Consider the following 27,761-nt stretch of genomic DNA (forward strand, 5'->3'; position numbering starts at 1 on the left):
AGTGGTTCAGGATTAGGACTGATTTAGGAGAAAGTTTTGATCATCTTCAAAGCATCTTTGGCTCCAAAATGGAGTGTTGCCAAGAAAACTCAGGAAACGGAATAGACATAATAGACCTGGCAAAGCTCAGAAAGGTGAACTGCTTCGGCTCTCGGCTTTTCCTGGCTTGTCGACTTTCCCCATTCTTTTGCTCATGTTACTATTTGCCTAGAATGCCTCTTTAGAAATCACTTAGGGCAGTGTTTCTTAAACTTTTTGTTCTCAGGGCCCCTTTCCACTTTTAAAAGTTATGGAGAACCCCGAAAGAGCCTTTGTTTGTATGGGTTATATTTATCAGTATTTACCATACTAAAAATAAAAACTGATGCATTTGTAGAATATTTATTTATTGAATCATGTAAACATGACAGTATTAAACCCATTAGTTATTAACACAAATAAAATATTTTTCATGAAAAAAGCCTTATAATTTTAACAAATACAAAATAATAATGAGAAAAATGACATTGTTTTAAAGTTTTGCAAGTATCTTCAATAACTGGCAAACAATTTTGATTTTGTGGAACCCTGAGAGGATCTTGGGGGACCCCCAGGGATCATCAGACCACCCTTTAAGAAACACTGTCTTGGGGTATTTACAAGGGCTACCAGATCTGAGCTGCAAAACTCCAGACAACCACTAGTTGGCAGTAAAGTGGTACAGAAAAATCTAACTCTTTGCTAATCGGGAATTTTCATAGGTCAGATCTGGTATCCCAAGCATTTCTACCCCACCGCTGTTTCCACTGTCCAATCCCACAGAAGCAGTTCAAAGCCAGTACATGATCATCTTCTCTTGGAGGGACGCTCAGAGCTCTCTCCAGATGATCCTGAAGAACATGAAAAAAGCATCATTTAATCAGTGCTTTGCTCCTCTCCACGCTGCACATTTAGTTCACAGTTTGGTCTAGTGGTTAAGTATTAGATATGTTCGCCACCTTGAGTTATTTATGAAAATAATAAAGGCAGGATAAAAATTAAATAAATAAATATGTGTTTGGTGATATGCAAACAAAAAACTGTGTCGATCTGTAGGAAGTTGTGAACCTGCCGAGGTATTATCCCTCTGTTGGATTTAAAAGACCTGTGAAAGCCCTTTGGCAAAATGCTACAGAAGCTGAACATCTATGGCAAGCGTGGGGAGAAGCTTCTGGAGAAAAATGGTCTGACCTCAAGCTCTACATGGAGCTGCAGCATTGCAAATGGAAAGATCACCATTTGTGTAATTTCAAATGCACCAAAGTAAAGCAGAAATAAATTGACTCATCTGTTAAATGCAAATGACAGCATGAGATCACATACATCTGGAGCTGATTCTGGAGTGGTGCAAAGTCCCTATGCAGAAGTGTCCTTGGATTGTACGTTCTAGTGATACTGTTACTACTGGTATACACTATACATCTATACAATATAGAATTATATTAGAGTACTGCATACTGGGCTGTGATCAAATAAAACATTTAGATCCTCATCATATATACAGTGTTAAGTGTCACCTATTCTGAATTAATCCAATGGATTTTTCTTATTACAGAATGTTACATATATGTCTATTTAAATTTATGTTGTTTTTTTATTTTGTTTTTCATCCTGTCAGCTAAGAATCATAGAATCATAGGGTTGGAAGAACATGTTAAATCTTGTCTTTTCTTAGTTCCTTTATCCAGTTAGGTGAGTTCAGAAAACCTGATAAGATCAACTTGAGATTAATTTATAAATTAACTGCTCAACCTGCAACATCACAGTTCTCATTCCAATCCAGGCTGAAGAGCAATTGATAAGCAATCTTTTGTCCATCAACAATTCACAAATCCAGTGAGCAGTAATACTGTCTGGCCAGATTTTGCCAGAATGTGAATGGAGCACGCCTTTTCCCAAACCTCTTCACTCTCCCTTTTTATATCCTTTCTTCAGGCAAAATCTATCAAGCCACTTAGGAGAACAAGGATTTGCCTCTTGGCTAATCTATCTCAATATTTTACTACGTACATTGGCAGTGTCTCTTCACTGATTGGAACTGAGGCAGAACACTCCATGTACTTCAGCATCATAGGATGCTCAAAACCCAGTCAGTACATTTGGTCTGAGTTTTGACCTTTACGCCCAAGCATATTGTCCCAGCCTACTGGATCAAGAAAATTGTACCCATTTTTGTCTTCCAGGATTATTGGAGAATTGACTGATATCCTTTAGATTCTTTTAATTCCCTTTGTTTCAGGATGCTATAAATGGATGCATGGGTTTGTGTGGGGTCCCCATCTTGACTTTTGACCCTTCCCTGTGGAAGCCCCTGCGATGAAATAACATTTTGACTGGTGGTTTTGAGAAATCGTGTTGCACAGATTCATGTCTCTATCTCTAAGACATCCTGGAGGTTTTTAGATAAGCTCTGGGTGTTCTAAAAGATGTTTGGGGCAGCAACTCACTCTTGTAAATTGCCTCAAGGGCAGCTCAGGCAAGGCGGGGTTAGCACACCAGTGACACTAAACACAAGTACCGAGTGCCCACGATCCCAGCTGAGTCTCAGCCAAATCCTTCAACTAGGTGAAGTTCGAGCTTCAGCCCCACAAGATGTGGGACTTCTAGAGTCAGAAACTCCACAGCTTGTGTGCTATATAAAAGTGCTCTTTTAAGAGAAATGGGCAGTTATCAGCTCAATTTTTATATAATGGGTTTGCTTTTGTTCTTTCTTCTACCTTACCCACCCCCAGTCTGTCTTAGGATCCCAATCCAGTCAGAATCATTTGCAGAATGCAGGTAAGAATGTAAGTGATGTTGTTTCTATTACTATCAAGTAAGTATATCACCTTCATATTACTGAAGATTATTTTTCCTTAAATGGCTCTGTGATTATGTCATCAACATGTCATCTGGGTTTTGTGTATTGTATGATGTGGCCAAGACAGTCTTGTACTGAGACCAAGATTCAGCATCCTGACATTTCTGCATCCAGTCTTCAAAGCAAATAGGAAGCTAGAACAGGGTTTCTCAACCAGGGTTCTGTGGCACTCTAGGGTTCCGCAAGAGGTCACTAGGGGTTCCCTGGGAGATCACAATTTATTAAAAAAATTATTCAAATTCGGGCAACTTCACATTAAAGAGGTAAGTTTCATTTTTTATTTTTAGTTTAAGATAAGAACACTTTTAATGCATATAGACAGGCCTACCCATGAAACGAATATAATCATTTTGTAACTTCCGGCCTATATTTGAGCCTGAATGTGCAGGGGTTCCCTGAGGCCTGAAAAATATTTCAAGGGTTCCTCCAGGGTCAAAAGGTTGAGAAAGGCTGAGCTAGAATGAGGGACCTATTTTCACCGAAAGGCCAAACTGGCATCAATGAAGCATATGAAATGACTACGAGATAGCAGCAAAAGAGTTTTCTGTATTTCTTTCGTACCATTTAGCTATTCTCCGGAGTTTTACAGTCCAGATAATAGTAGCTCCACCTGTGATGGTCTCTTATTCCAAGGTGAGCTAACGATCCAGGCTTCTAGCTCAATTCCATAGCAAGAAGGAGATCTGTTACCTGGATCTATATATCTGGAGAGATTACACAGCGACCCTTTGTTTTCTGACATACAGAGCTCGTATTGCATCACTGGGTTTTGGCTTTATGGAAGTGGTGAAATAATTATGTCATGATGATGGAAATTTCAGACACTAGAGTGGAGCATCGAGCAAAATATCCTATTGCCAAACTTCAGTGCCCTCCATTGACTCCTTTTTATATAAAATGATATAAAAAAATAAACAATTTACATAAAGTATTCAGATCAAGGAATTTAACTGTCCTTCATGCTTAATGTTTTAGAAGGAAGTAACCCACACCAAGATAATAAATTCATCTACTTGTCCAGATGACAATATGCAACATATCCTAAATGTCAATTCTGCGGTGATGCCCTATCAAGGTCTTTCCATTCCAGGAGAGTCATTTACAAAGACCTTGTTGCTGGTAGTCTTCCAGACGAGTTTAGCCAGAAGGAGGGAAGGTTGGAGAGAGAGAGACTGCAGGTGCCGCTGTTTTGCCTAATAAAATCTGCAACAAAAAAGGTGGAAGTTTTCTGGCTCAGCACTACTTTCAGAGAAGGAGAAGAACAAAAGATAATAACTTGCCATCAAAGTTACCCAGGCTAAACATGAACATTTTCTTCTGCTTTCAGCATTTGCTTTCTGTGACATGGAACCTTCTGGATACTATAGTGGGAGCCTCACCACAACAATCTCTGGGTCAGTTTGCTTAAACTGGTCAGACTTCCCTGATTACATCCGGCAGTATCCAAATCGGGGATTAGGAAACCACAACTACTGCAGGAATCCAGATGGGGGAGCCACCCCTTGGTGCTTCTACCAACTCTCTTCAGGAGCAACTGGTTGGGCAAACTGTGACTGTAGCCAGGGTAAGCACCACAGGCTAAATTTGGGGTGGGCATTTACTACTCTAAAAGGAGAACTTAAAGAATGTTAGAAATGCTTAAAAACAAGAGGGAGCAACCTGCTTAAATAGGGTTAAACAAGAGGGAGCAACTTGCTTCTGGGTTAAGAATTCAAATTTTCTGGACTGGAGATCAGATCGGAGTACCCAAAATCCAAACAGAAGGCACTTAGTGTTACATAGAAAATGTATTGGGTAATCAATCTATCTCCTCCTCCTTAATGGATTCTCCCTGGAAAGGAAATAGTGGGAGAAACAATGGAAAGAGGGAAGAAATAGAATAACATAGAAAACATTGAGTAAAAATCTGTGACAATGTCCTCCCAAGTCTTGCAGAATTTCCTCCATTGTCCCTGACAGAAGAAGAAAGAGGCCTGATTTCTTTGGGAAGGGCATTACTCAACCTTCTGGAGATATTGTTGACCTGCTTCTTTTGGTCTCTTTGCTCTGACAGGTTCTGTGCACCTGAAGGAAGGTGGCAGTGTGGAGTTATACTACAGTGGGCTGTGGGGCACGATTTGTGGAGATGAGTGGACAGACTTGGATGCCAGCGTGGTATGCCGACAACTGGGGCTCAGGTAGGAACATGTCATTGGATTGAGCCACCTCTGTTTTTCTCAAGAGAAACTGACCCTCTTGAAAATCAAAAGTAGCCTTAAAACAGAAATCAAACAGTAAAATGATACAAGCAACACAGAAGTGACCAGAATTATTGTTGTAAGCCGCCCAGAGTCATATTGTTGTAAGCTGCCCAGAGTCACTGGTTGAGATGGGCGGCTATAGAAATCAATCAATCAATCAAATAAATAATTTTTTTTTAAAAAAGCATCTTGCATTAAATATATGCCACAAGCCGGCTTGAGAATATATACTTAACTTTCCATGAAACTGATAAGGAGGGGCTTTTACCAGTTTCTTTCAGCAACTTTGTGGTTGGGGCACCCACAGGAAAATCCTCTGAGGAACAGTACATAAGTACTCTGGGCTGTTGCCCCTTAAACTCCACCTTACTCATTATCTGTTGTCAGGCAGTTGCAGTGGCAAGGAGGAGGTAACAGCAGGGAAGGGACAAGAAAAAAGGGCCCTTCCATTTGTTGCCAGATAGCAAGGACACCCATTTTGGCACTTTCTCCTGTCAAGCAGGTGCAAGAATCAGGAGGAGGGGATGGTGGGGAAAGGGGCTGTGATGTCAGCCCTCTGAGGTTAGACCAGATCAGGAAACAGGCCCACAAGAAATACTAGAACTCCATCTTATTGATATAGGCTATAGTAACAAAATCTTGAAAGCCTGATAGCATTTCCCCTTCCATTCCTCTTATATCAAAGAGAGTCAAGGTGGGCCAATCTTGAGTTTCTTTCTCACACCTTCCTGTTTTCCAGGGCTGAGCTCATGTTTTACTAATGGTTGCTGCATATCTTTGTCAAGGCCATCTCTGTACTCTACACATGCCTTGCATTTTGAGACACACTTGCAACAAGAATTATCTTGTTCCTTTTTTATACTTTCCCCTGCTGAAGTGGTGGGGTTTCTTTTATCTTCTCTAAACCTTTAGTTTAATTACTTTACAGAGTGGAATTAGAGCAAGGAAGTCAGACAAGTCTGCTTGAGCCTATCCAGTCTAAAATTTAAAGTAAATTTTGCAAGTGGCATGCTGTATTCCTAATGCAGCACTCCATCTGGAAGAAGGCCCAGCCAAGGTTGTGTTGTGACCCTCCTGGCCAGCTGGCTATAGTGCCAGACACAATGCAAGAGAAGGGAGCCCAGAACTAGGGATTCTTGTGCAGAAATGCAAAAGTACTAAACAGATCTTGCTGGAAAACTATGGAAGAAAGCTACACCCTAACATGGCCTGTTATTGTCTGTGGAGTCACTGCACTTTCTGCTTTTGGACAGTGAAACTGGCACAGCCCTAAGGCAGCATCCTTCTGGTCTGGAGCTGCTACCCTTCCATCTTCAGTCTGCAAACTGTCGTGGGGATGAGAAGATGCTGTCCCAGTGCAGTTACCAAGAAATGTTCAGAGCTTGTATGCAGGGAACTGCAGGGGTCACTTGCGGCTCATCTCAAGGTAAACCTGAAGATAAACACACAGATGACATTCCATTTTTTTTCAGCAAAACAGAAAGCCAATAGTCCTGGGACATTTTGCTGCGTCAAGGCAAAATAATGTTTCTTAGTAGAGGGGCCTTGTCAGCCCTTCAAGAAGATTCTAGAAGGATTCCAGAAGAGAATCATGGCAGGGAAAGCTCGAGTTTATTTGTCACACATTGTTTTCCTGGGCTAAGCTCATGTTTTACTAATGGTTGCCACGTATCTTCTCCAAGATCATCTCTGTGCTTCTGTACAGACATCTGTGGGGGAGGACGGGGGCTAAAAGAGTCAAGATTGTGTCTGAAATCAGTTGATCAAACCCCCTCCCCTTTTATGCATGTCACAATGCCTGTAAAAAGGGGCTTCAATCATATGGATGCAGCTACCATATTGATTCCCCTCACCTACCCTTGAGAGTTGATTCCGAGTGTAAAACACCATGATGAAAAAAATGAAAGAAATGAATCTGCCTGTCTGAAGAGCAACACCATCTTTGCTTGCTGTCACTGGAGAAACAGCAGAGTTTTAACATCTTGATTTCAATTATCCTTTTTTGTACTGTTCTGGATCTCACCATGGTGCATTTCAGGTCAAAGAATCATATGGCGTAACATATTCAGTACAAGTTTTGAAACTTTTCTCTTCATAGGAGCTCTGGTCCAAAAATTGATGGTTTCCAAGAAAATTGGGGAAATTGTGCATAAGACATATGATGAACTCTAAATGTTTAATTGCTGATAAACATTTCCAGACCAAACAGGCATGCATTTTTCACTCAGAATCTGCTAAAAAATGTTACGTTGCCATTTTGTTTAGGTGAATGTGGTGTTTGATCCTATGTTCGGAATCAAGGGAAATAAAATAATTGTTTAGCAGTGGTGTGCTACTCAGAAGGAATGAGTACGTTGATCCAGTGATGGATATGTGAGTGCCTTCCTGTCCCCTAAAATGATGATGGTAGACCAAACTGGTATACTGTATATTCAAAGTAATATGACTCATGTTGTCAAGAAAAAGGGTTTGTAGTAGGAGCTGAAAGGATTTATTGTGTGTAATTACCAGGATTATGCTGGATTGTGTTTCTTGGTGGTTGATTACTCTTGTTCTTCTTGATAAGCAGCTGTAGGATCTCCACTTCGTCTGGTGGGGGGCAAAAAAAGCTTTGAGGGTCGAGTGGAAGTTTACCATGATGGCCATTGGGGCACCATCTGTGATGATCAGTGGGATGACAAAGATGCTGAAGTGGTTTGCAGACACTTGGATCTCAGGTAATTTCTGTCAGCGAGGACACTTAAGAGCGCAAAACTATTATCTCCTAGATGTTGTTCAAAGCAGTGCTTTCTCTCCTGTGCATCAGTTCTTATGGTGTGTGTTTTTGTCTTCCTCCCAGTGGAATCTCAAGAGCTGTGTCTTGGGCTCACTTTGGGAAGGGGTCAGGCCCAATCCTGCTGGATGAAGTAGAATGCTCAGGCAATGAGCTTTCACTGGACCAATGCAAGAAGAGTGACTGGGGAGAACACAACTGTGATCATATTGAAGATGCAGGGGTAATCTGTGACCCCTTTGTAGGTATGGATTACCCTACTAACTTCTCCAGTGAATATATATTGTAGTTTGTTTGAAGGCAGCCATTATGAGCTCCTTTTCTGAAAATCGTCCAGAAGGAAACTTTTAGATTTTTTGCTAATTGTTTTTCGGTTTGTATCTCTTGCAACCTAGCAGAAGGAACAATCCGATTGGCAGGAGGCCTCCATCCAAGTGAAGGAAGGGTGGAGATCTACCACAATGGAAGGTGGGGATGTGTTTGTGATGATGGCTGGAAGACAGGTATAAATGCCCAAGTTACTTGCAGACAGCTGGGCTTCAGGTAAGTGAGAAAAGACTACTTCCTTTTTAAAAGGAAAGACCATCAATTGACTATCATCAATTGCCAAAATGTCACTGTTTGCAGATTAATTTAAACTTGTGTTTTCTGTTTTGATGGTCACAAACTTCCTGACCATAACAAGATGTAATATCTGTATTAAGCCAAAATGTTGTGTATAATTACAAGTGGATAGCATCATTTTCATAATCAAAGAGGAATATCAAAGTCTGGTGCCCATTTTCTTGTCCAACAATCAGCTGGAAGTAGTGCAGATTTTTTGTTTTGAACAAATGTTGAAATGCCATCAAGAATATCATTTTAAAATATTTTCAATCTAAAAAAACCCATAATCTTTTATTAATATTAACACTGTTTTTATTATGAATCAGTGTATGTTTAATGTACATAAATTGGAAGTCTGTGCTTCCAAATGTTATAAAAAGAGGAAAATATTAGAAGAAAAGAGGGATAAGAGTACTAAAGGAGGAATATTATTAGGTTCTGTTATATTTAGTCCAAGCAGTTCAACCTAGAAGTTCCATTGATTTGTTAAAATGGAATTAATTAAAAATAAAATGCTTTTTTTAACTGCTCATATTGCTTGCATGTGTCTATTGATTCATAGTCTCCTATCAGCTCATATACATGTGTTTGCAGGATCTAGAAGGATTTTTGTGACATCCTCTAATGCAGTGTTTACAACCTTGGCAACTTTAAGATGTGTGAACTTCAACTCCCAGCATGGGGAGTTGAAGTCCACACATCTTAAAATTGCTAAGTTTGAGAAACACTGCTCTAAGGTCTTGAGAATGAACTCGCGCAAAGAAGTGCCCCTACTTTACAAATGTGGTTCTTCTATAAATTGGGTTTATGCATTTCCTTCCGAAGAATAAAGAGTCCTTGCTGGTTAAGATGGTTAGCCTCTAAAGAAGGTTCTGAGAACAAAGGTTACCAGTCGGTTTTTTTGCTTTCTTTCTTCAGTGGCCCTGCCAGGATGGCATCAAAGGGTGAATTTGCACCAGGCCAAGGTTTCATCTTGCTGGATGATGTGGCTTGCATAGGCACTGAGTCATCTCTGATTGACTGTCCCCATAGTAACTGGGGTCAACATGACTGCTCACATGAAGAAGATGTGGGAATCCACTGTTCCCTGATTAGCAACAGAGTCACTGAAGACAAAACCGGTAGGGAGCTATGGTTCATCCAAAGATGGGAGAATGTGGTGACAAGTCAATGTTCCTCTATAAAATGGCCCTTGAGGACATGGATTCTGAACTGTGCAGCCACTGAGACCTTAAAAACATATTGTATTCTTCTTTTTAAAAATAGGGCAGGCCAAGTACAACAGGTGTCAACAAATGGCAGCATGTAGCAGAACTAGGCTCATTTCAGAAGTTAAGCAGGGTCAACCCTGTAAAGTACTTGGATGGGACACCAGATGAGAATTACAACATTGTTGTTGAAACTGGAAAGGAAGGAAAATATATAGATATATTGGAAGACTTCTGTGGCAGACCTCTAACATTCTGTTCCATGAAAACTACTTGTGTGTGTCCATGTAGTCACCAGTAGACAAGCTCAATTTAAGGATTATTTTTTGATACCCAACTTGCATAGAACAAGGCAATATGGAAACATACACTCTGCTATTAAGTTGTAAAACTGCAAATAGTCATGAGCACCGATAAAATAAAAGCTCATTTAGAGAAGAAATAATTGCAATAATAACAGACCACACAAAAAATATTGTTCCTTGTCACTGATGTCTTTATCTTTAGTTGTGTTAATGGGTGTCCTGCGGGTTTATTCTTTTGTCTGTCCTCTTCACATATAAAATGGAGGGATGTAGCTTAATTTTAATATCAGTAGGCAAGGGACACTGAATTCTCTCTCTCTTCCTATCTATTGTTTCAGGCAACTTCTCCAGCCCTGATAGATGGCCAGGTAAGGTGGTGGCTGGCCAGGTTCACTTACCATGTTTCTAATATATATTTTCTTGCAAAAAATTAGACATGTATGCATATGTCCCCATTTAAATGTCATTGGGGCAGGTAGAAGAATTGCATGTAGTTTGGGCGTTACAGAAAACAGTGGTGGGTGTGTCAAAGGACTTTATCCTCACTTCCAATGTGTTTATGGCGATGGATTAATCCTTTAAAAAAACTAAGTGGGGGGGGGAATTAGTATTTCAGAGTAATTTCCAGATTTTTTTTCCTTCCCCAGCACCATAGTAGGCTTTTTGGGATTCAGGAGTAGGTACAAATCCAGGGCCCCACATCCCAGCTTCTCCCCCTCCCCAATTGCTGCATAAATTGCCCCAGTTCTTGCCTTCTTTCTAAATTGTCCTGTTTCACAAAATACCTATCTTGCCCATAGCCCTCTCCATCCTGGCAGTGTTACTGAGTACATCATCTTGTTGTCTCTTCCAATTACCTTATTTATAAGTTATTCATGAATTTACTTCAGTATTACAGTAGTTCTTTCTTCTGCACCTCTAAAAGTATGGCTTTAACCTACAGGGTTTCTGGTGCGGCTGGTGGATGGGGACAGCACCGACAAAGGCCACATAGAGGTTTTTCTGAATGGACAGTGGGGCAGAATTTGTGCTGAAGGCTGGACAGAGAGAGCTGCAGCTGTGGTTTGCAGGCAGCTGGGCTACAGGTAACTGGGCAGTAAGATTCTGTTTAAGATAAAGTGGTTTATGTAAGGTCAATTCCTGAGTACCAACATATGCCTTTAGAAGGGTGTAGTTTGCCAAGGGTGGTGGGCCAAGTTCCATTAAAAAAAAAACTGTTGGCATTTTGGGGGCATTAAGAGCAAAATGGGTGCCTTGAGAACTAAAAAACCCATTTCACCCATTAAAATTCCTGGCTCCCCCAGGTTGGGTCCTGTCCCACCCAGTTTTACAGTGTGGCCCTCAAGAGGCTTCACTCTAATTGAGAGCATGCAAGTGTAGCTCTCAGTCCGATGGAAAATGGCGACTCTTGCCATGGATATGCTCATTAATGGCAATTGGTGGAACTATTTAAGGGGCTGGATGTTATCCTTGCCCTTTATTTGCAGTAATAACTTCAGCATTTGGTTTAATATGCAGGTACAGTTTTGTGCATCTCGGTTGCTTTTCTGTTTGACCACAGTTGTATGTTTTTGAAGTTTGAGTTGCTCTTGACTGAATAGGGACAAGATAGAGAGTGTACCTTTGGGATAGACTTTGCATGAATATTGCAATTTGCTATCTCTTTCCTTAGCAAAAAATTGTCAGCACCAAACCACTGAAGCCTGGTGGACATGTTGTCATTTTCTTTGTTTGCACAGGGATTTCCAACTGGGGAGGGGGGGCTGATAAGGTCCTGTTGTGAAGGGGAGGCTTGAAGCCTGACCTGCACCGCCTCCCAGCACCTTGTGCCAGACCTCTCCAGCATGGCTTTTGTACATGAGGAAAAGGCAGATTTCCCCCACCCCCCACCCCCCACCCCAGGAGGAGGAAGATTTGTTCTTTTGGTAGATCTCTTGCTTTCCTTGAATTTGCCAGCCACCCAACCCCAAATCCTTTCTCTTTCTCTTTCTCTTTCGGCCTCTAATTTTCCTGCTGGATTTCACTGCAGGCCTCTGTCTCTCCTTTGAGACTCTTTCTCTTCTCTTCTCCATTCTCCCTTTCTCCATTGCCTTTGCCGTACTACTTCTACCAAGCTCCCTGTACCTGCTGTTCTCCTAAATGCCATTCAACTGCACGTGATTGTGTGATTATTATTAAAGAGATCATGTGACGTCTTTAAGAATTAACCCTTTTGCCAGCCACTGCCTGGGTCACTCCCATCAGCTGAGGAGAAGGTCAGGCCGCCCCTGGTGAGCTTTCCCAGTTAGTCTCAGGTATCCCAGAGCCCTTTGCTGCTTCCCGTGGCCTACCTGCCTGGGCTACATGCATAGGGGTGGGGAGGACTGGAGAGATTAGCGTGCAGCAGGGATGTACAAATGTTCCTTGCCCAAGGGCTGGCACCTGTGCCCCTTTGCCTCTCAGCAGTTCCCAGCATGGTCTGCTGGCCAGTTCCCTCCCTTCCTCAGCCACTGCTGCTTCGAGGTAGACCAGACTTGAACACCAAAATTATGAATGCTAGAACTACTTTTATTATAGGGGTACTGTTGTACTGGGGACGCGGTGGCGCTGTGGGTTAAACCGCTGAGCTTGCCAATCGGAAGGTTGGTGGTTTGAATCCACGAGACGGGGTGAGCTCCCGTTGCTAGTCCCAGCTCCTGCTCACCTAGCAGTTTGAAAACATGCAAATGTGAGTAGATTAATAGGTACCGCTTCAGCGGGCAGGTAACGGCGTTCCGTGTAGTCATGACCACGGAAGTGTCTACGGACAAACGCCGGCTCTTCGGCTTTGAAACGGAGATGAGCACTGCCCCCTAGAGTCGGACACGACTGGACTTAATGTCAAGGGAAACCTTTACCTTTACCTACTGTTGTTCCAGGAATGCTGGATTTGTGCCTGGCTGCAGCCCAATGAATCACACACCAAGGGTAGAGACAAGAACAACTTTATTCTGCGGAGAATAGGGTCACTTGGGGATCCCAAAGCAAGTGACCCTGAACAAGAGGTTCCAGCAGTTTTTGTACACAGGGTCCCAAATACCAAGCAAACATCATGTGGTCTTAGAGGTTACCAAAGCAACTAGATGTCTCCCTAACAAGCATTTCTTATCTATAAAACAAGCATTTCTCAGATCAGGTATATATCACTTAGGCAGGAAAAAGCAAAATTAGATCAATCAAGTCTGTAAATCAGTCAGCCAGCCAGGGCAGGGTTACTTTACTCAGATGCCAGAGCAACTTGATAGCTTTATGACTCCAGTTCATCACCCTAGCTGGGTAGGTGGTGTGCAACGTGCCTTCTCATGACTGTTATCGTGCATGGGGAAGGTCATACAAAGTATTAAAATGGCTGAAAAGTACAAAATGGCTAACCTCTGGCTCATCAGTACAGCAACAGACTTGCAACTCTAAATGTGCCTCCCCGCTCCCTGCCTTTGGCCTAAAGGGAACTGGGGGCGGGGGGTGGAAGTCTGAGACATTTTCTCAAGCTACATTCCTGCTTTGGACTTAGATTTCTCTTATCTGACCACTGCCTTGGCTGTGGCTCTTCCTCCTGTTCCTCAAGGTTATTCTCACAGCTGAGTACAATACCCCATGCCAGCATATCTTCCTGGTCCCCCAGGTCTTCCCAGATGCCTCCTAGGCCTCCCCATGGCTGGAGATGTCTGTGGGTTTTTCCTCCTCCCAGTCCCTCACTTCTGCCCAGAACATGGCACTCCTATTTTGTTCTGTGCAGTGAACAAAACGCCAAAAATATGTTTCAGTCTGAGCACAGATCTCGCAAGCAGTGCTTCTGAATGTTTTGTCCTGTCCAGGTTGGGGGTTTTATTTTGGTCTGAAATCCAAAAACAAGCAAAGCATTTGGGGTTTCAGTTCTGCCAAATTGTGGCTTATCCAGAACAGATCAGCAGAACCATAATGTTTGTTCCCAACATTAAATAAAACCTTTCCTGGTTCTGTACACACTCCTAGCCTGTAGTGACTTCCTGGTTAATTTAAGCAAGTCTACTCTTCCAGTGGTACTGCAGTTGCCACCAGTAAGCCTTATTCGAATGCATGGCATATACCTATCCACCTGGACAATGTGGAATGCTCTGGCGCTGAACACACTTTGGGGGAGTGCATCGTCCATCAAACTGGTCAACACAACTGCTGGCAGAAGAAAAGTGCAGGTGTGATGTGTGACTACATGGGAAAGGAGAGCCAAGTTATAAGAAATGATGGTAAGTCTCATGTTACTTATGCCTTCTTGGGTAGAAAATTGGACTTCCAGAAATTCATGCTGAGATGCTGCAAATAAGAGGCATATAATGGGAGCAATTGTGGCAGGAAAGCAATACTGGAAGAAATTATTAAAGAGACTGTCCATATCCTTTGGCTTTGATCTGCAGCCTCTGTGTGCCCCAACTGCTGTGTTTTGCCAATAAAAATCAGGCATGGAAATTACATGCCCATGGGATGAAAGTATTCTTTGTCGAGGGCACTGATGCCACATCCATGCTTCCAGTGTTGTTGAATTTCAGGCATTCAGAGAGGGAAGAAGTCTAGCATCTGCTGGTTTCAGGACAGGCTTAGCCTGTGGAAGGCATCAAACTCAGTCCCATTTAAAATAAGATCTCAGCAAAAGGGCTGGAAAAGCTTTTGACCAAGTTCCTGAAGAAGTAGAGCCAGTCTGAAGAAACAGTACTAGGCTGGATGGCAATAACCTGGTGGTACAACTAGGCACCTATATCAAACCCTAACCACCTTTCTAATGTTCCCCTTTAAAACTAAAGCTCTTTCTATTAAAATGTGGGTCCCAGGGAAAAATGGAATTAGAGTCAACAGAGGAAAAAAGAGAAAGAACTTTTCAAGGCTACATGAAATAGTTGATTGAATGTAAAAACTGTTGTGTTTCAATTAAATCCGTCCATGTTCTTACTTTGAACCTACTGAAGGAAAACCTCTGTCCTGGGATCTAGCCTTTACAGGTGCATGTTCATGTGGAGTTCTGGAGAAATGAAACCCATTCCAGAGTGCATTATAAATGCATTTCCTTATTCGTTATCGATAAAGAGAGAGAAAGAGAGATTTGCATGCCTTATTTGGACTGTGGCTTCTGGCAAGTAAAGATATTTATACAGACATTTGAACATACTGTAGATACTGTAAATGCATTTGTTTAGGGGGAAAAGATTGCTTTTAGCTAAAGTTGATAACTAGGTTAAAAAAGTGAGAAAACTGGACATTGCATATGTTTTGTCTGCATAATATATATTTTTTCTTTCTACTCTTCCTTTGTGGAGGGTCATACAGTCAAGATTTTCTTCCTCTTGAGAATATGGTGATGCTATTTCCACTTTTAATTGCACTGTAATGGTTGCAGGAAAGTAAAGATCTAACGAAGACTGTTTTAAGGAAACGAACTACTGTAATTGTATTAATTCTCTTCCTACCATTTAAGGACAAGAGTCGACCAAAGGCCTAGAGCATATTAAAGTGTGATTCTTGCACCTGCATTGTCACACAAGAGTACAAACCTAATCATTTTGGCTTTATTGGCAGGTTCCAATATTGGCCTGTGTGGTCTTCGTTTGGCTCAGCACCGCAGAAGAAGGATAATTGGTGGAAACAAATCTCCCAGGTACCTTGCTTGCCTCCTATCACAGAACAATTATCAGCCCATTTGCACCTATTTACTTCTAGGGGTAAAGGTAAAGGTTTCCCTTGACATTAAGTCCAGTCGTGTCCAACTCTAGGGGGTGGTGCTCATCTCCGTTTCACAGCCGAAGAGCCGGCGTTTGTCCATAGACACTTCTGTGGTCATGTGGCTGGCATGACTAAATGGAACGCCGTTGCCTGCCCGCCGAAGCAGTACCTATTAATCTACTCACATTTGCATGTTTTCAAACTGCTAGGTTGGCAGGAGTATTTACTTCTAGCAGCCCTCAAATATTTACTGTATATATCTTGGTAAACCTGTTTTCTGTGAAAGAGCTGCTGCTAGAGGAGACTCTTCAAAGCATATCTTGTCAGGAATTGCCTTCTCCAAATGACAGAACAGTGTGATATTCACAACTGCCCCAGTTCTGCTTTTATTGTAAACTGCCCAGAGTCGCTCTCTGAGTGCGGTGGGCAGTGACTAAATCTGATAAATAAATAAGATACCAATGCCTCTACTATCAGGTGAAAGGGACTGTTAGTGACAAAACTCGAAACAAATTAGACTCCAACAGTCTTTGAGTTTAGAAATAGAAAAAGACTTTATTTCACTCTCTCTCTGAGCTTCTACGGTTTGCAAAGCGTGGTGGACTTTCCAGGAGCACAATGCAATGTGTCCAAAAGAAAAGCCACACCATACAATATTTCGAGTTTATTTTTATACATTTTCCTGTCCCGTCACTCCTCTTTATCCATTTCCCCATTGGCTGGGTACTCTCAGACTTACAATCTTCCGGCCGCCTTTGTTTTAAACCATTATCATATTAGGTGATGTGTTTAGCCGTTGCCCTGATAAGTTTAGCCATTACCAGATGATGAGTTTAGCCATTGCCATGATAAGTGATGAGTTTAGCCCTTATCATTTGATGAGTTTTCCCCACTATCTCCTCCTGACTTCGTGTTGGTTTAAGTATTTAACATGGCGTTGCTTTTGCTCACTAGCTTGAACTTATTTACACATTAAAATCTTTACCTCTCACAGGACAAACCCCGCACCCTGTGCTTCTGGGTTCTGCATTTTTTAATACATAAAAAGCCCCAGTTGGAGAAAGGCTGTTCATTCCTTCAGGGTTGGGAAAAGTAGATAGAAGAGGCATTTCTTGGTCTCTGATTTATTTAATTTATTTAAAATATGTATAACCCCATCTTTCAAAGGAAATTTTGCTAAAGTGGCTTGCAATTCATTTAAAATAGTAAAACCTCCCCATAAGTTTACATCATTTACTTGGGGCATTTGTTAAGCTTTTCCTCCTTCCATGTTTTCACTTTTAAAAGACATCTGTGGGAGAATTTTCAGACCATCCTTCACCTAAATCTATCAGAGCAATGTATGCAACAAAAACAGAACAGAACTTTAGCTTGAAACAAATGAAAAGACAGAACAATATAAAATGGTGGATCAATATGTTAAAAGGCCTGTTAAAAAGTGTTCACAGAGCTCCAGAATACATAATAAAGTTTATGCTAGCTACATTTCTGTGGGGAGGATATTCCATCAGTGGAACCCTAGAGCAAAGAGGTTCCTCTCCTTTGCTACACATGGGACATACCTGGAGATCCTCAATCCATACAAGCTGATCTAGGGAGAACCTGACTGAGCTGGTGTGGTGTAATGGCTAAGGGCTGGACTAGGAGTGAGGAGATCCACGTTCTAGTCCTCCCCTAAGCAGAAAAGCAAGTTGGGTGACTTTGGGCCAGTCACTCTCTCTCATCCCCTAATCAGTGCTGGGCTTTGCAACAAGTTTGATGAGAAGCAAAGCCATCATTGCGTTAGAATTTTTTGTATTTCCTTATCAGGTTTGTTTCTGAACCGGGACCAAAGACACAGGCAGTTGCATGAAATTCTTTATTTTCACCCAAGAGCAAAAGCAATGACAGCAAGCGGTTAGGTGGGCGGCCACGCAGGACCCCCTCCTTACAGCACATTATATACATTCCATTCAACTCCTCCTTTAGAATACCACCCCTTGCTCAGTCCACCTTAGCCTCATTCCATATTAGGAATGTCCTTCTCTATCTTAATATTCCATATAAGGGACTTCCATCCTTGCTAGGGCGCCTTGACTGTTATTAAACAATGCCTTTCCTCTGGAGAGGCTGTCCTTGGAATGTACGCCTTATCTTGTTTCTATGGGCACAGCTATCTATCAAGGCCTGTGAGAAAGGAGTAAGAAAGCCAACAAAATTCTTCTAGGAAATACAACACAGCTTCAGAGCAATAATACAAGTGCAAAGGTTTCTAATATATGGATACTACATATAAAATATATGAAAATGAAATATATTCATATTTAAGTTCTATATATGTAAAATCTTCTATCAATTGCATCATGCCCTGATGCACTTCACTAAGCAAGTACAGTAGAAAAACAACCATGCAGGACAAATATTAAGAAGAATAACAAACGCAACAGGAAAAACCTTGAAAAACCTTGAACCAAGACAAGGAGATAGCCAGCTTTCGATTCCACTTGACTCTGCTAGTTGCAGGACTGATCAAGCATTCTGCATTAACTAAAATACTCAAGTCATATTCATTGGCAGTCCTGGGCTTCATGCAACAAAGCCATATCAAGGAATGTTCTCAAACATGTCTTCTAGAGTATTTGATGAAAATAGGGTGCAAATCTAATTGTTGCATATGGAACTAACAATTCATCAGGCCTTCATTATGTCGCAGTATTCAGTTTAAATTACTGGCATTCACCTAGCCCATTGTTAAGTCATCACTGTTAAAAGCAGGTAATCTGTTTTATTCAAGTATCTGAATTTGAATTGCCAGCACTTTTTGTCAAAACTTTGTAGAAAAAGAAGATATGTGTAATGAAGTGATGACTGTCAATACCTGAGTTTAAAGTGACATTCTTAAAGATACAATACAATCATCTATTTCACAGCAAATTGGTCCATTGGCCTCTTGAATCTACCCAGATGTTCCTCTTATATTTCTCATAATAACAAAGAAACCTATCTTCTCTATTTGCAAAAGTTGCACTTTTGACTTTCCAAACTTGCACATTTAACTTTCCTGAATTGCACTTTTGAACTTCCTAAGTTGAACTTTTAACCTTCCTAAATTGGACTTTTGACCTTCCTAAATTGGACTTTTGAACTTTGTGTTGAACTTTTGAACTTTGTGTTGAACTTTTGAACTTCCTAAATTGCACTTTTGACCTTCCTAAGTTGCACTGTTGACTGTCCCAATATTGTATATACTTTTCAGGTGGCCATACTTTTGTCCTTGATTTAAGTAATAACAGTCTTAACCTTTCTGTAATGGGCTGCACTTTTGACCTTAACTGTCAGGTTAAAACATGAAATTGTGCCCAATTTCTAAACAGGATTAAGATCCATAGCCCCTATTATATCCTCTGGTCTCCATGCTTGCCTACAGAACTTTTCCCTGCCCTCTTTCCAGTTCTATAATAGTTCTTCTGAAGTGGAGCAACATTGCTTGGGAGTATCATAGTGTGATGGTTCTCAGAGGCAGAGTTATGAGAAGAGAAGCATGCCAATGCCTTCTCAAATCTGGTAGGAGACAGCTAAGTTCTTCAGACAAAATGCCTTCTCCCAGCCTTCGCAGACTTGCTCAGTCAGGAACTACTGAACCCAAGGAGGAGCAGAGGGAGAAGAGAAGGACTTTGCAACTCTACCTGTTGCTCAACAAAGGGGATAATTTGAGTCTGAAATGAGATGGCAGGCCATTTGGAATCTTCATTGCATTTTCAAGTGGGGCATAAAATAATGAGCAAATGTGCATTCAATGTACAAATGACTAGATTGTTCAAATTGCCAGGAATTCTAGGAAAACTGGATAGAGATGGGCAGAAGGATATTTTGATGAGTTCCAAACTTGTTGACAAGCTAGGCACATTTTTGCTGGTGGTATGATATGGAATCTGGGCATCTTGTTCCTTCATTTTCCTGAGGCATTGTCATTAGCAATTCTGACATGCATGGCTGCTTGTTCTGGTGTCATTTTATGCTGTTTTAGGAGGGAATTATACTAGCCTACACAAGGCACCTTATTTAACAAGTTATACAAATCAACAGAGGCTGGTGGAAGAGTAACTCCAAACCTCCACATGGAAGTCCTGTTGGCCAAAAAGGCCCGTGACTTGGCACCACACCGAGGCAGGAAGGTCCTTTGTTCTCTTTTATTTCTGTGCACAGCAACAAGAGAGGTCTCTTTCTTCAAAGTGCAAGAGCCCCGAACTACATACTTGGCTTTTTTTTTATACATCTTCTAGCAAGGAGATAAAGGCAATAAATCTCTACCGGCTGGTTCTTTTAGCACCTGCGCAGTAGCCCTACATGCTACATGCTATCCTATAATATCCCTTAGCATGGTCTCTGTTTTCTAAAACCCACACCTTAGGGGTGTGTGTTTTACTATGCTAATTAGCTCTTAGGTCACAGCTAGGTCAGCTAGTGATCTCATCTTCCCTTCTCTCCCGGTTCAACAGTTCAGCAGTGTGGGAGAGCAGGCTGCCTGAAAAAAATCACAGGCATCTGTGTGCCCCCCCACTTCTCCCAGTGTCAGGATGGCTGATAAAAACCTCAGCTTTGTACCAGCTGGGGAGGAGAGAAGGGGGAGATACAAAAACCCATAACAAGCAGACCTTGTTAGCAAGCAAGCATTAAACAATAAATTTTCTATGGGCCCAGTGTTTTCCATTTGGTCTGTCTTCTGCATTGCTTTTCTCTTTCAGGGGAAGTTGGCCTTGGCAGGTCTCCTTGCGTTTGAAGGGGTTTCACAAAGATGCTCGTTTGCTGTGCGGTGCAACACTTATCAGCAGCTGTTGGGTTGTGACAGCAGCACATTGCTTCAAAAGGTGAGATATAGCGAGCATCCACACATAATGTTAATAATAAGGAAAAGAATGAAATCCTGGCTTGTAAACATGTTATAGAAAGCTTCTTCATGTCTTTCAACTTGAGGGTAGATGGCTAACCATTCTTGAAGGTCACCTTGTGAAATATCCTTCCTCTTGTCTGCAGCTTATAACTGATGCCAATGGACTTTGGGTTTCTCCGAACTGAAATTGAGTTGATATTTTCCACCTTTTTTCAGAAGAAGCATTACTATTTGCATGTTGTGTCACAGTTTGGTACTGACTGAGCTGATGAGTCATGTGATGGGGGTTGGATCTGCCCAGTTCCTACTGGCTGCTTATGGATGGTGCAGACACATCTCTCCTCCACTCTTCCCCTCCTGGCACATTAGGAGTCATCTTGGCAGGTTGCATGGTAGAGATGCTACCTGAACTAGGGGATTCCTCCTCCTCCATCCAGCCCAGCCCCCCATGGCCTGCCCAGATGCCACACAGGAAACTGGGCTGGCTGAAGTGGGAGAGGCCTCTTGCTTCAACCCCCATGACCCCCACCCACAGATGGCATGTCAGCAGATGGCATGGGGGAACTGGAAGGAGACCTAAAACACCTAAAGTCATCCTCTCACCTCCCGGGTTCCTCCTGTGGCAGGAAGGCAGGTTGCATGGGGTGCCTCTCCTACTATACCTGGAAACACCCCACCCCTGGGCCTGGTCCACAGCGGTGGGGTAACAGAAGGTGCAACCCCTGTGGATCAGGCACTGCAGGTGACCCAGGGGGTGAGGAAGAGAAAGCTGCTCCTGATTTACGGCCCCCTCCCTGCCCTCTGACAGAAGGTGAAACTCATTGGTCCAGCTGCTCCAGCCATCTGTCAGAGCTTGCCTCCTCCTCAGCCCTCGCCTGCAGTAGGAAGAGTGATATCGATGAAGGATCTTCCCACTGGCGGGGAAATGCACCAACTGTTGCATCTTGACGTGCCCTACAGTGAGCGATTAAGACAGCACCACTCACCAGCCTCACTGCCACTGTGGACTAAAGCCCAGCTACTTTGACAAGAGAAAATTTATGCTGGCATCAGCTTGGTATCTGTGTGTGCCAATAGTAGCTGGGTGCCCACATCATGCTAAGCCATAACAGAGCTTGTTCATAAAAAACCCTGCTCTGGCTAGCATACCAGTCCCTCGAGTACTTAAAGTTGATTTTCGCTCTGTTCTAATTCATAGGTGCCTCAGTTATATACTTGAGGAATGTATTGACCTCACCTAAAATATCTGTCTAAAGAGAGTGATGTAATGCATGATTGTCTACATTTCATGAATGTAGAACAGGAGAGGAGGTGTTTTTAATTGACTCAACGCCTCTTAGAAAAGTTCCTTTTTAGTTGAAAGAAAGAGGAAATGTTCTCCCTGAGGTGAAACATCTTCGATGAAAACTAACTGGCTCATGACTCTCTTACGGGCAGGTTTGGAGTAGACGTGCGTCGCTACCTTCTGCGGGTGGGAGACCACCATACTGGTGTGAGAGATGAGTCAGAGAGAGAGCTGCCAGTGGAGAAGATTCTCCTTCACAGAAACTATCGGTCGAGCAGTAACGATAATGACATTGCTCTGGTCAGAATGTGGGGCAAAGAGGACAACTGCCTCTCCTTCAGCCACCATGTCTTTCCTGTATGCCTCCCTGTCAGGAAGCAGAAATCTGCCGTGGACAGAAGGACTTGTGTCATATCAGGCTGGGGAGATACGGGTAAGTGGTGAGTTGCCTCATAACTTTCACATGGGACCATGGAGTAGGAGTTGGGAAGTCAGTCCTCCCTATCTGCAACTTTGGAAAAACTTTGAGGGCATTCACTGAATGCTGATACATTTGATAACCTCATTTACTGATACAGAATGAGAGTTTAAAGTACAGAATGAGTAATCTGTGGAAAAAAACTGATTTTTTTGTCAAACTAACTTGAAATTAAATTATTCCTTTAAAAAATGGAGATAAATGTAGCAGCTTGACAGATATGTTTTAAATAAAACATTTCAGTTGAAAGAAGCTTTCCTAGCTATACTCCAGCTTCTTCCAAGTTAACAACTGTCACTGTGTAAGACTGTGATCCTGTGTGTTTTGGACTAGAAGGCTTCACTGGTAGAGAAGATGCGTATGATAAATGACATACGTACAGTGATGATATATCATACAGTGCTGATAGTTATTTTATTTTATTTATTTTATTTATTTTTATCCCACCTTTATTATTTTTTTAAATAACTCAAGGCGGTGAACATACCTAATACTCCTTCCTCCTCCTATTTTCCCCACAACAACCACCCTGTGAGGTGAATTGGGCTGAGAGAGAGGGACTGGCCCAAGGTCACCCAGCCGGCTTTCTTGCCTCAGGTGGGACTAGAACTCACAGACTCCTGGTTTCTAGTCTGTGGAGTTTCTAAAAAAAATGGTCATAGGAAATCCATCACTGTACTCAACAACACCCCTACTAATTTAGGTTGTTGTCTGCTTACATTTCAAACAAGAAGATGTGACAGATCAATCTTCTGAGCCTGATGGCCTCCAGATGTGTTGAATTACAACTCCCATCATCTCCAGCCAACATGTGTTGGTGTTACCAAATGCATCTGGATGACACCAGGTAGGGTAAGGCTTGCTATTTATAATCACATTAAACTCATCAATTATTATTAGATCTCCATGTAGATCCTTGAACTACCCTAATCTTTCTCTTCTGATCATTTCCCTTTTCGGAATACAGGTAGTCCTCGTTTAGCAACCACAGTTGGGACTGGCAACTCAGCTGCTAGTGAAACCACAACTGTGCTTATGATCTTACTTCAGCTATTTTCTTTACAGACCTGCAAAGGTTGTAAATATGAAGATTGGTTGCAAAGTTATTTTTCATCTCTTATCATAACTGCGAACAGTTGCTAAACAAGGCAGTTGCTAAACAAGGTCTACCTATAGAGACAAAAAACGGTCAGTTATAAAATGATTAAACAATATAATGCTTGAGGAGCCATTCATGCCAACTCTGCTTCTTTCTTGTAACCTACACTACACTATACCAGGCTAATCTTACACCCAGAAGTAAGACAATGTTTAAAATTAATTTCATTTTTGATTGTTTCAGAAGAATTTCAAGCTATGTTTTTGGTATAGTTATGAATCCTGTGTAAGGTGCAAATTTTTCTTAATCCCTCCCTTAAACTATGTTAGATACTTACATCCGCAGAATATTCTGTAACAGATACATTGCTGGCCTTTAGAGTACTCCAAAGGGTTATACCCAGCATTTTAATAGTGCACTAGCACAGAATTTGCTTTAGTATTCCCAGGATTCTTCAGGAGTAGCAAAGTACTAAGAGCAAAGGGCATCTTCACAAAGAGCTAATCCTGAGATAAGCCAGTGTTATTAATTAAATCTACAACTAGAATTGCTGAAGTGCCAACTCCTTCTGTATTACTGTGTTATTAAAAACAATTGGTGTTGTAAGATTATTAGTATGAAGCATGCTAATTCCTTATTTCTTAGTATCAGCATTCCTCTTCTGCAAATTGGTTGCCTTTATTCAGGAGGTGTACAGTTGTGCAAGCTTTACTACCTACATTTTCCTTTTGTCTAAAAAGCCACATTGCATAAAGTTATAATTCTAACCTTGGTAAAGTATTTGTCCTACCTGTTTTGTATCTTGTAATGGGTTGCATGAATATTCATTATTCCTCTTTCAGGGAGGTCATACTCAAGGACATTACTCCAGGGAACAGTACCTCTACTCCCAAGAAGAGTATGCAAGTCTCGTTATGGAAAAAAATTTACTACTCGTATGCTCTGTGCTGGAAACCTTTCCGAAGAAAACCGGGTAGACAGCTGTCAAGGTGACAGTGGAGGACCACTGGTGTGTCAAAGATCAAATACACAATGGGTAATTCTAGGAATTACTTCCTGGGGATATGGGTGTGGGCAAAAAGATTCCCCTGGTGTTTACACAAAAGTCAGCAAATTTGTGCCTTGGATCAAGAAAGTGACCAAACTAATTTGAGAACAGTCAACCCAAAGATGGATTCATGGTGCTTTATGAAGTGGGACTTAAAACACAGGAAGCCATAGCTTTAATGGAATACAGTATCTGCTGTTTCTACTGAAACTTGACTTGCAAGCAGATACTAAAAAATATTGCCTGTTCTTAAACACAGTGGTGCCAACATGATGAATCATATGTTATGACATCATAACACAAGCTCCGCACTTCCATACTTGCAGTGCAACATTGCATGCAAAAACGTAAAGGGTGGCTTTTGCACTGTGATGTCATGACATGTGTTTTGCCACTTGCCTTCTATAGATGCCTATGCTGAGAAGATGTTTTAGGCTACCGATGGGCATGAGGCAACAGAAAATGTATTGTTTGTGTGTTTGATGTCCTTATTTTAATTTAAAGTTGTGCTTATTGGAAAACAAAAATTATGCCAGTACTGGTGAGGTTCTCCTGTAGTACCCACAGTTCCTCACGACACAGGGACAAAAATGCTATAGAAATGACTGTAAGCTCTACTACGATTCAGTTTCTGAATATATAACATTGCTAGAAGTAAATTTTTTAAAGATCTGTATAATTCACTTCTTACAATACAGATTTGTTTTCATCATATCACCCGTGATTGCTTTATTTTGTTTGCCCCTATTTTTGTATCTGAAATTATTTGTAACTTCATACAAAGCATTCTATTTGCTTAGCTCAGGTATCCTATTGGAGGAAGTGTAACTATGGCTTGGCATGTTCTGTGAACTGACAAACTGATGTAAAAGCTACCGAGAAATCAGAATTAGAACCATAATTTGAATTTGGGATTGCCAATAATGGTTTTACTAAACCTTAGTAAAGCCAAACACCTGAATGTTGATCACATGACTGTGGGGGCATTGCAACAGCCATAACTTCAGGGACCGGGTGCAAGTACTATTCATTTAGCACCACTGTAACTTCAAAGCAGGTGGACAAGGACGAAGCAAGGACAACCTGTATTCTGTTTCTCTCACACTTCCTTCATTGATTTATTTCTCCAGATTGTTCCTCAAACCTGAGCATTTTAATTTCTGACATCCCCTATCCTAAACATTCTGTTTGCCTAAAAGACCATTTTCTTGAACTCAGTTCCTGAATAGATATTTTGATACACCTACATTCTTCACAGGTTTGGAAAATAAGTCACTGCAGGGTATTGAAATAGTAGAAATGGTATTTCTCACTTCTATTTACTTATTTATTGAATTTATATGGCTGCCCATCTCATATACATGACTCTGGGTGGTTACAATTGAATAGGCTGACCATACGTACCATTTTAAATGGGACAGTACCTTTTTTTTCCACATTTCCTGACTGTCCCGTTGTTTTAATATAAATATCAATTTTGTCCCGTTTTTTAAAAAAACGTTACTTAAAAATTTGAAAGTTCTTGCGAACCTCTCACTGGTATTGGACAGGTTTTGGTGACGCGAGCATGTCAGTGATGCTGCAGGGAGCTGCAAGGGAGAGCAGCAGCTTGATCGAGCGGGAGACTGTTATGAACAGTATGTGGTCAAAGGAGAAATGTAGATTAAGTATTGAGACAATGAGGGCTATGTTAGTTGTAAAACAAAACTGTCATGGAGTGTGAGAAGTTTTATGATACGGTATTGAAAGACCAAAAGTTGCTGCATAAGATTACTTCATTGGAGAAATATTCATGGTATGATCGTGGTGAAATACAGTCCCTGTCTACATCTTCCTAAATTTTTGTATGAGTTCTGTCACTGAAGAATAATTGTTAGCTCAATATGTTCATGTAATAAAACTTTTTCATTTTAATGAAAACAAAATCTTTTTATATATACAATAATCTGTTTAAGGACCAGCAGATGGATCTTAAAAACTCTTTAAACCGTTGTTTATCGTCTTACTTTTTCATGAATACAGAATATTACATAACTTTAACTCAGTCCCGTTTTTGTCATCCCAATGTCCCGTTTTTGTCTCAAGGAAATATGGTCAGCCTACAATTGAATCAGAATAAAAACAGAATAAAAACACAACCAAAATTATAAATAAAATAAATAGCGTAAAATAGCAGCCAAGAACACTCACAACATCCCATACGCGATAGAACAAAGAAACGGGATCACCCAGGCTAGCAGGGCCACAGACTTGACAGAAAGTCCAGCAGGGTCAGGCCAAGTCTGATCTCGGGGGGATGATATTCCAGGGGGCAGGTCCTGGGTCCCGACAGATGGCACTCTCTTGCAGATGGGGCCCAAAGCATGCTTCTCCTGCTGGATTTAACAGGATGTGTAGACACCTCTGAGGAGAGACAGTCCCATAAATAGACTTACTGTATGTCACTGTGTTTGTAACTAGAACAACAGAGCATAAAGCCTACTCCCTTTCTAAGGAAAGGTCCACCCAAATGCAACCTTTTTAGCTTTGCCTTCACCTGAAGGTAAAGGTGTTTCTCCTAAGAAAATTGATGGGGCCTAGCAGATCTGCAGAGTGCCTTTTGACCTCCATTATGAAACACTTGTATATTTGTAAATAAAACAATATGTAATAAAACGTATATTTCCATGTCTTTCTCATTCTAGACTTCTAAATCTAGGCTTCTTTTCTTGGAGAATTAGGATATTTATTATTATAACAATGCTGAGGAGTTAATAATATATAATTTCAGCTAAACTGGATCCTATGTTGGGATTTAGGTTATAATTTATTCCTATTTACCTGGGAATAAGTCCCATTAAACACTGAAATATTTACATCTTAAAATATGAATATTTCATATTTACATAGCAGACATGTATAAGGTTGCGCTATTAATTATTTCGGAGCTTTCCAGAATAAAGAATGTGTCCTCGTTCCCTGAAGGCTCTGGACAGTATATTTGTAAATTAGTGAAAGCCACATTTAGAAATTTTAGTTTCAAAGTAAAGATGGGATAAGAAATTTTATTTAGCATCTGTCAGCTGATCAAACCAATCTGGTTTGGGATTTATAAGTAATAAATTATTACTTATTTAAATAATTTAAATAATAATTCAAAGGAGAATGATACCATTTTTGTACTCTGAATACATGTTTGCTAATGAAGAGTTTTTGTCCATTGGTTAGCAGCCCATTTGATTCAACAATAGAATGCAGGTAGTAAGAAATACTAAAGTTATGAGTA

General features: G+C 41.2%; 1 protein-coding gene across 1 annotated transcript; it reads left to right on the top strand.

The window, feature by feature from the left end:
- Positions 1-1,144: 1,144 nt before the first annotated feature.
- LOC134500513 (neurotrypsin-like) lies at positions 1,145-25,234 on the top strand. The gene is made up of 15 exons (XM_063307846.1): positions 1,145-1,261; positions 2,751-2,796; positions 4,206-4,442; positions 4,932-5,055; positions 6,372-6,544; positions 7,688-7,835; positions 7,958-8,136; positions 8,287-8,434; positions 9,416-9,618; positions 10,954-11,095; positions 14,046-14,251; positions 15,573-15,651; positions 20,441-20,563; positions 22,024-22,304; positions 24,291-25,234. Exons 1-15 carry the CDS (start codon positions 1,145-1,147, stop codon positions 24,599-24,601), a joined length of 2,517 nt encoding a protein of 838 aa, XP_063163916.1. The 3' UTR covers positions 24,602-25,234.
- Positions 25,235-27,761: the final 2,527 nt, after the last annotated feature.

This window comes from Candoia aspera, chromosome 6, assembly GCF_035149785.1.
Source record: "Candoia aspera isolate rCanAsp1 chromosome 6, rCanAsp1.hap2, whole genome shotgun sequence".
In the NCBI taxonomy this organism is placed as follows: Eukaryota; Metazoa; Chordata; class Lepidosauria; order Squamata; family Boidae; genus Candoia; species Candoia aspera.